Source organism: Hipposideros armiger, unplaced genomic scaffold (assembly GCF_001890085.2).
Source record: "Hipposideros armiger isolate ML-2016 unplaced genomic scaffold, ASM189008v1 scaffold_8, whole genome shotgun sequence".
Lineage (NCBI taxonomy): Eukaryota > Metazoa > Chordata > Mammalia > Chiroptera > Hipposideridae > Hipposideros > Hipposideros armiger.
In genome coordinates, this window is record NW_017731358.1 from 2,689,114 (window position 1) to 2,698,502 (window position 9,389).

Sequence of the window (9,389 nt, forward strand, 5' to 3'; positions counted from 1 at the left end):
CTCTCTCTCTCTCTCACACACACACACACACACACACACACACACACACACACACATTCTTTCTACTATAATATAAATCCTAGCCATTTACATGTAGGCTAACTTTGAAGAGAGAGAAGAGTAAAATATTTTAGCTTCAAGTGACTAAAAATAAATGTATCAGAATTTATACATCAAATATCTGAGATTCCTTTCAAAGTAATCACCTTGAGAAGCTTTAAAGTTTGGAAAGTTTTCTTGAGGAACAGTTTCCACAACTTTTTACATCTTTTAAATATTTTCAATACTGACAAATATTCATTGTTGAGGATAATTTCTATTTTGGAAACAGCTTGGTCATTTGGAACCAAGTTTTGTAAATCAGAAATAGTGATGTAGAATGGTAATAATATCTTAGTTCTTGAGAACATGGCTTTGGAGTATGATAGTCCCAAATTTGAATCAGAGCAGTACCACCCTAACCTCTACCAAATTATTTAAATTCTCTGAGCCTTAGTACACTCATCTGGAAAACAAGTAATGTATCATCTATCTCAAAACCATTGTGAAGATTAAATGGAATACTGTATATATAATTTCTGGACATATATATAATACTTGTATATGTATGGTAAATAATAAATGTTTGTTTTCTCCTCTTCTCCACTGTTATTTTAATAATTATTTCAAAGTGTAACCACATATAATAAATATGTCACTTATAACTTGAAGAAAGTGACTTTTCAGTTTATCCATTTTTCAACTATTGAATTTTTTTTTTTGCTTTAAGTTATATGAAACAGTATTATGATGCAAGTATAATTCATTGGGCAACTCACCTGTGAAAACCATCTTTTAAAACTTCTTGCCTCAAAATAATTTCAGAACAAGTGGCCCTTATGCCTATAAGAACCAAAAGATTTTTTTAAAAATAAAATAAGCACTCAGTGAAAGAATAGTTAAAATAATTAGAAAATAATTGTTTGAAATAGGCTTCACGACTGGAAAATCTAGCCAACCTAAGAATAAAACAAAAACTTTTAAAACTTAAGCAAGTTAAGCTACATATAAATCTACCTCAACCCCTCCAGTACAGGGGTCAAGAACACTGACTTTGGAGTTATATTGTCTCGTTTCAAATCCCAAATGTGTGGCTTTGAGCTATAAAATAGTTTCTCTCTCTGCCTCTTGTCATAAGAACTTAAATATCTAGAAGTACTTAAAACAGGGCTTACCACACAGTAAGTGTTATATATAAGTATTTGTTATTAATATTACTTTATTCAGGTGATCCCAGGACACAAAACAAAAACAAAAACAAAACAAAACAGAAGGACTAGGGAGCCAGGATATCTGCTTTAATCCCAGTTCACTGAAACTTTCTATCAAATACATACTGGCAATTTCTGTATTCTACCATCCACACCTATAAAATTGAGACGATGGTACATTTATGCCTTGTGGGGATGTTGGGAGGGTTTTAAAAAAAGAAATACTGAAGGCTTTTTCAAAAGTTCAAAGGGTTCCTTTATAAACTTAGAATAGCCAGAAATCTCACTATACTGACTCTACATAAAATTCAGACAGAAAAGTTATTACTCAATGTCAGCATCATAAAATTAAAAATTCAGTTACTAATCATCACCAACTCTGCCAGGCATCCTGCTACATAACTTCATTTTCAAAAGCTAGAAGTGTGTAGGAAGAACATTAAAACAAACACACAGAAAACCATATACTATTGTATGTTGCTTAATCCATTAGATGTAGTCCTGAAAACATGCATGAAAAAACAAAAGACGTGCAGATAAAAACATTTGTAATATACAAGGGAAGGAAGGGGGAAAATAGCATTTATTAAATATCTATACAACATCATCTATTTGGGGCTTTCACATGTGTTTTAATTTTCACAACTTAGCAAAACAGGCAGGCAAAATCACTGCATTTGTACAAAAGAGGAAAACTGACTTATAAACAGTTACTAACTGGCTCTGGATCTCACAACTAAGTTAAGAGACTGATTAGAAGCAAGATCTGCCTGACTTTTAAAGCCTAAGATATTTCCACCCTCCTATTTAAAGAAATCCTTATTTGCTTTGCAGAAACATTATCTAATCTTTTCCCAAATAACTTACTGAATCTCTTATACAAATCCAGATGTTTCTTCATCATGTTTAATTTTAGTGGGGAGTAAGGGTTTATATCTACCAATATATTAAACTGGAAAAAGTCAGATTAATAGGTTTTTTAATTCTATTGGAATATACACTAGAGAGTAACAAATCACATTCATCTTGGGATGTTAGAAAGTCTAATTTACAAACGGAATAGCAAATACTAGACTATTTAAGATTTGTAAGGAAAAAAATCATTCAAAATGAATGTGTTACACCTGAATTCACCTTCAGGATTTTTCCTCTTAAATATTACTTTATTTGGTTATTGTGGCCTAAACTGGCCCTGGAAATTGACCCCCTTTTAAACACAAAATACCAGAGCTGTAACAGGGTCTTTAGAGATCACCAAGTCCAGTTGTTTAAAAATTCTTTTCGGCTTCATAATCTTTTCTTCAAAAAAAATTGGAAACCTAATATGTAAACACACCAAAGCAGTGCTGCACTGGCAGATACTGGTCTAATATTCTCATTTTACAGATGGAGAAATTCACGTGGTTTGTACTGACTTGACTTTCTCTAACAAATGTTCTTACTGATTCTAAATACCACAACTGCAAGACTCTGTCTCCCCAACGACAATGAAAGCTCCACGAGGGTTCGGGCCAAGTTTAACTCAGGGCTGGATCCACAGCACCTAGCACAGCACTCAAGCCCACGTTCTGGGGCCCAAAGAAAGGAATCGAGCCGCTTTGCGCAGCCCAGAATCATAAAGAAACCCCAGACCAAACCAATCTATTATTAAAAATGTTTGTAAGACAAAAACAACTCGTCCTCCCCTCCCCAAGGCCCCGGGGTCTCTGTATTCTGGATTGGGATTCTCGCACCTCACGGGGCACGGGGGCCTTGCTGGCCCCTCAGCGGTCTGAAGCTTCATGCATCCCAAGACGCCTCCATTCACAATATTTTAGTAATAGTGCGGCCAGTCCTGCCTCGCAACCACAAAGCCCGCCTCTCCAAGAGCGACCAGGGAGCTACGGAAGACCGGCGTGAGAAAGGAGGCACGTCGCTTTTGTTTTTAACCTCCTCCAGCTCACCCTCCAGTTCCAGGGTCGCGCGACGGGGCAGAGTGAAGGGCTTTTGCGAACCGCGCAGGTCGAGGATCCAGGAGTTCGGGGTGCCCCCAACCGACTCGGCCCTCAAAGCCCGCCCCAAAGCCCGCAGTCCCGTCCCTCCCTTTACCAGCGTCGGTGGAGGCGGCAGTGAGGGCCGTGGCGGGCGCCCAGGTGAGCCCGGCCGCTTCCCAGAGTAGCAGCCAGGCCACCACTCGGACGGCCACGGCCCGGGCAGCCAGGGCGCCGGAGAACGCGCGCCCGAGAGGAGCGCGCCTGAATGAAATGCGGACGGAGAAGGCTGCATACGCTTCACGCCGCGCTGCCACGGGGTTAGTGACCCAGCCGGAAGCCTCGGTGTGCGCACGCCTTCGGTCCCGCAGATTCCCCGCAGTCCCGGTTCCCAAAATTCCGGCGTCGCGGGAGGATGCCTTCCCCCGGACCTAGTTCACTCCCTAGCCGCCCCGCCCCTCGCCGTCCGGGCCGGGGGCGGGGCGAGGATCGACGCAAGCGCCGTGAGTGCACCAGGGCTGTTGCTGTGGGGACGGCTCCGCCGGACCCCAGCTCTACGGGGACCCACGCACGCTGGCCTGGGAGGAGGCTTGCCCAGCTCCCGCTCTCCACCTCCACTTCCAGCCTCCTGCCTGGCAGTTCACTCCACAGTCACGTCTGCGGTTCTGTGGCTGCCGCCTTTTCCTGCAGCGCCAGGCTCCGTCCAGCCTCAAAGTCGAGTTAAGTGCTGCCTCTGTGCACTGCGGTTGGGTCAGAACAACCCCCTCATGGAGGTTTCAGACGTTGGCCTGGAGAAGATGCAATTTTATGTACTCCTCTAAGGGTAAAAAAGTTAGCCTTGCATTAGTGGGGACGTGAGTAGGGGGAGGATCGTCTGTCTTCCTGTTGGCAAAATTTTTAGGTGCTGTGGGGGATGCTTAGCTAGATAATGGCAGTCACTGATCCCCGCGGGGTGAATATCAATGTCTAGGAAGAAGAGTTGGGTAAATGTGCCATCTTTTTGCATGAATTGAGTTGAATCTGTAAGTAGGCCTAGAGGGTATCAATTGCAGATTGGAGCAGAACACAGACAGGACTGTAGGATGGATGTCTCAAAAACGAAAGATGTCAGAAGATTCTAAAACTGAAAATAGCAGCATGCTATTAAGAAATATGGAGATAAATTTAGAAGAAACGCTTAAAAGAATCGAAACTGGTTGCCTATGGACAGGAGAAAGGCAGCGGACAATAGTTACTTCTTATAATAAGCTTTGTAGAATTATTTTACATTTTATTTTTTTGAAGATTTTATTGGGGAATTGAGGAAGGGGAACAGCCAAGTTATTGTCCTTCAATCTTAGTTGTGGAGGGCGCAGTCAGCTCAGCTCCAAGTCCAGTCGCCATCCGGCAGCCCTTTGGCAACTTAAGGCTAATCAGCTCAAGGTACCCTGTTCTATGTTAGTTGCGGGTGGGCGTAGCCCACCATCTTGTGGAGTCTAACCGGCAACCTTGTTAGGAGCTCCCACCAGCTGAGCCATTCTCCCACCTGTTGGCAGCTCAGCTGGGGCACAGCTCACTGGCCCATGTGGGAATTCAACTGGCGACCCTGTTGCTCAGAGCTTGCACTCTTAACCAACTGAGCCACCTGGCACCACACATAGTTATTACAATATTATTGTTGACTATATTCCCTATGCTGTACTTTATATCCCTGTGACTATTTGTAACTACCAGTTTGTAATTCTTAATCCCTTCACCTTTTTTACCCAGCCCCCATAATTGTTAAAAAAAAGAAGAGAGAGGAGGAGGCAGAGGAAGAGGAGGAAGAAGAGGAGGATAAGAAGAAAGGAGGTGGGGTGGGATCATAGCATCAGATCAGAGGCAGAGCTCAGAAATTTGAAAAAGCAGTTCTTTATAGATGATTAATTTCCTAAGAGTAAAAATTCTTGCATCCAACAATAAGGGGTGAATAATATAGATTATGGTATACCCATAGGACAAACATTTGGCAGTCATATAAAAATCAGCATTTTAGTAGAACGCTTCCTGACATAGATTGTTAAATTTAAAAGACAGGAAATAGTATGTGTCATATAAGAACATACTATAGTTAAAAAATTAAACCTATATGCCTAGAAAAAAGACTGGAAGGTATCAAGGGTGATTATTTTATGTTTCCTCCTCTCCCTGCTCTACCTCCACCCCATTTTCTGTAGTGAACATGTGTTTACTAGCTATATCCCTATACTGATTCGCTAACGGAACTGAAGTTATGAAGATATCATTACCCTATGCTGCTTTACTTCTAGGTTCCTTGATATTTGCAAACCTTCCTGAGAATAATATAGTCACATCTGAAGCAGTCCCTATAATTCAGTTACTTTCGCATTGGGGACCAGGGAGGAAATAGGGATTACAAAGTATTAACCTGCAAAATAGCTGTGTTTCTTGTAGCTGAAAAAACACAATGCAACAAATAAGTTGAACTAAAAATCATGTCAACTTGATTGCTTTGTATATGTTGAGGCTGCTTTTGCATTGGTCTGTCTTTTTTATTAGATTTCTGGACTGTAAAAACTTAGAGGATGTACAACAGCTGTCTTATTTTAATACACTGAATTAAACAAATTTGTAGGAATGCCTACTACATTCCAGGTATTGTGCCAGGATATTGAAACAGTGGATATGTTCCCTGCTCTCATGAAGCATACAGAATAGAAGGGAAGATAAATGATTAAATAAGTAATTACAAAAAACTTGATGAGTAAGATGATTGGGAAAGTACAAAGGAGACAGACCTGGTCTGGTGAACCTCTCAGGATCTAATGTTTAAGGTTCAAAAACTCTTAGTCCCCTGACATAGAGGGTATTTGTACATACTTGTTTAATTGGTAAATAAAGAAGATCCTGTAAGTCGATTCTTGGGCTGACTCACAGGTTCGTATACAATCTTTGGTTAAGAGTACAGAACACTAAGAGATCCAAACTGAACTGCATTTCCAGGCTCATGTATGAACAAACCCCTCAATGAATCAGAGATCCAATAGACTAAGGATAACCCAGGGCCAAGCTGAACTTTCACGGTAGCTCTTGAAATGTTGAGCTTGATAGGCGGAGCATGCATCTCTAGAACTGGACTGGAGCCAAATCTGCTGGGGAGAAGTAGGGAGGAGCATGATTTATCCAACACTTAATTTTTTTTTCCCTCTTGCAGGAAGTCATTATGTGACTAACACATTTTCATCAGATTTCTTCTGATTTACCTTGAAGTGTATGTGAGAATGATGTGCACTGCCAAGAAATGTGGAATTAGGTTCCAGCCTCCAGCTATTATCTTAATCTATGAGAATGAAATGGAGGGGAAAAGTCGCCAGCGCATCATGCCCGTCCGAAACTTTTCAAAGTTTTCAGGTGCCTCGTGTTTTATCTTGCTTCCTATCTTAAGTATTCTCTAAATCACTTAATACGAATGATTTGAGTCTTATGTAATGGCATGACATGGCCTTCATAGTTAGACAGACCTAGGTTCATATCATGTCTCTATCAGGGTAGATGTGTGACCCTGGCTAAATAACCTACTTACTCTCAGTGAGCTCTAGTTTCCTAACCTGTGAAAGGAAATTGATAATCCCACCCTTTCAGAATTGAAGTGTGGGTTAAATGAGATAGCATTATTCAATAATATTAATTCCTTTCTCCCTCCAAATGTGTTATTTGTAGTCTTGATATTTTCTTAGTACGAGTACTAATATCTGAAGCTGTAATACTATATTTTCTTCTCAGACATTTTCTCCAGTCGAAAGTGTTTAACATCTCCTCAAAGTAATTTTAAGGAAATCAAAAATACATACCTCCTTCCCCCACCACACTCAAAGCGCGATGTAAAGGAATAGTTCTGCAGAATCATTCATTCCATAAAAGCCATTTAGCTACATGGCTATAATGGCAGATAGCGTTTTCAGTAGTTGGTGGTGCACCGATAGTTTGTGGTGTATATGTATGGTATATAGTTTTGTTTCTCCTTCCTAGATTGCAACAGAGCTGCTGAACAATTAAAGAATAATCCACGACACAAGAGTTACCTGGAACAAGTGTCCCTGAGGCAGCTAGAGAGGTTATTCAGTTTTTTACAAGGTTACTTGTCGGGACAGAGTTTGGCAGAAACAATGGAACAAATTCAACGGGAAACAACCATTGATCCTGAGGAAGACCTGAACAAACTAGATGACAAAGAACTTGCCAAAAGGAAGAGCATCATGGATGAACTTTTTGAGAAAAATCAGAAGAAGAAAGATGATCCAAATTTTGTTTATGACATCGAAGTTGAATTCCCACGTGATGAGCAACTGCAGTCCTGTGGCTGGGACACAGAGTCAGCTGACGAGTTCTGATACCCAAAACAAAACATGTATTGGGCTAGCAGAAAATCCATGCTTATACAGAGGATGTAGATTGGTTCTAGAAAAATTCGTACAGAACACTAATTGTACATGTGGGGTCATATTTGGATTGACCAGCACATGTGGAGCATCTACTGTATAGGCGCATGAGGAATATAGGGAAAACAGAATGTAGGAGTCTTCCTTTTAGGAGCTTACAATCTATTTGGAAAATAAGTCAAAAACTTGTGAAAAACTAATTAGCAGTATTGGCAGCAAAAAGATTAAAGCCAAGTGTTTGATAATGGCTAAAGAGGGGAAGAGCCTAGATTACTGTAGAGTAGAATAGCCAGGAAAGACTGTCCTTTACTGGTGAAATGAGATTTTGTGTGACTTTTGAAATGGTGGTATTTGGATAGAAGGTTATATAGGATTCCAGATGAGAGAAACTGGGAGGGGAGAGAATGGGGGGAGGGTAAGTAAAGAGATAGGAATTCGAAAATTTTAATTGAGAAACAGCAAATTTTAGTTTGATGAGATTGGAAGGCACATATGGTTACCAGGGGACTACCCTGTATGCATTATATCTTTATAAGTATTTAACTGTTTTATATGTATTTAACTCTGGAGTAGAAGAGGACTCCTACACAATGCCCTGAAGCTGCAAGCGCATGTCATTTGGTGGACAGCGGTGGAATTCTGCCTCTCCGGTATCAGGAAATACATACCAAAGACATTCTGAAACCCCAAACCTCTTCCCATAACTAAGAGGTTTGTTTTTAAAATGGGAACTCTACCCATAATAAATGAACAATAGGCACTGCCAGTTTAGGCTTATTGAGCTTGGATTTACAAAGAGAAGATCTTTGTTGAACAAAGCTATGTGTGTGCAGCTATACCTTCTTATTAGATTATTATTTAATTGGTGGAAATCCTATGTATTCTGCAAGGAAATAACTTATTAAATAAAATTGTAAAAATTACTCTTTCTACCTGTCCATTCCTACTCTCTTTACCATTGAAAGCCTCATTAAAGAAAGGGATCATTCTTAGAGTGATATCACCAGGGACTTAATGATGGTCGTGTCTCATATATATATTTGCCAAAGGTAGCAAAGAATTTTCAGCATTGGAGATCCTTTCATATCTACATAGTACTCCAATGTATAGATGTAGATGATGTATTTTAAAAGTTGATCTTAGGTTGTGTTCCCCTTTCATTATTACAAACAATGCCACAGCAAATAGCCTTGTACATTTTCTATTTTGCACGTGCACAATTATAAATGATGCCTAGTCAGGAATTGCTGGGTATGTACATTTTTTTTTAAGGTTTTTATTGGGGAATTGGGGGAGGGGAACAGTGTTGGGGAATCGGAGAAGGGGAACAGACAAGTTGCTGTCCTTTTGTTCTTCAGTCTAGTTGTGGAGGACATCACTTCACTGGCCCATGTTGGCATTATCATTATGCTCTTCCCGGGTGAGGCAGTCAGTCGCTGGCCATTGGACAGCAGCTCATGGCAGCTCACGAAAGCTCACGCCCGCTGCCGGCCAGCCCCACTGCAGCCTATGCCGTTGCTGGCCGGCGACTCACTGCAGCCCAGCTCCAGGTCAAGCTGTTGTTCACCATCTTAGCTGTAGAGGGCACAGCATTACTGGCCCTCATGTGGGATCTGAATTGGGGCCCAGCTGCTCAGAGCTGGCGTCCCAAGCCAACTCCTAACCAACGCGCCACTCGGCCGGCCCTGGGTATGTACATTTTTAATTTTAATAGACATTGCTAAGTTTTCCTCCAAAGAGTTTCCTTCCTT

General features: G+C 41.0%; 2 protein-coding genes across 3 annotated transcripts in view; one reads left to right on the plus strand and one right to left on the minus strand.

Annotated features, from left to right (window-relative positions):
* PIGX (phosphatidylinositol glycan anchor biosynthesis class X) overlaps positions 1-5,422 on the minus strand; it is a 20,146-nt gene extending 14,724 nt beyond the window's left edge. Inside the window, exons 1-3 of the mRNA XM_019650806.1 lie at positions 5,396-5,422; positions 3,339-3,651; positions 819-882 (exon numbers count right to left, since the gene is read on the minus strand). Coding sequence (XP_019506351.1) covers positions 819-882; positions 3,339-3,651; positions 5,396-5,422 — 404 coding nt within the window. The remainder of the gene's footprint in view (positions 1-818; positions 883-3,338; positions 3,652-5,395) is intronic.
* CEP19 (centrosomal protein 19) lies at positions 3,707-8,561 on the plus strand. Of its 2 annotated transcripts, none has more exons than XM_019651754.1 (3): positions 3,707-3,939; positions 6,414-6,610; positions 7,229-8,561. In XM_019651754.1, exons 2-3 carry the CDS (start codon positions 6,481-6,483, stop codon positions 7,588-7,590), a joined length of 492 nt encoding a protein of 163 aa, XP_019507299.1. In that variant the 5' UTR covers positions 3,707-3,939; positions 6,414-6,480; the 3' UTR covers positions 7,591-8,561. The 2 variants fall into 2 exon arrangements, with proteins under 2 accessions (XP_019507299.1, XP_019507292.1); XM_019651747.1 differs by having other exon boundaries at positions 3,708-4,043.
* Positions 8,562-9,389: the final 828 nt, after the last annotated feature.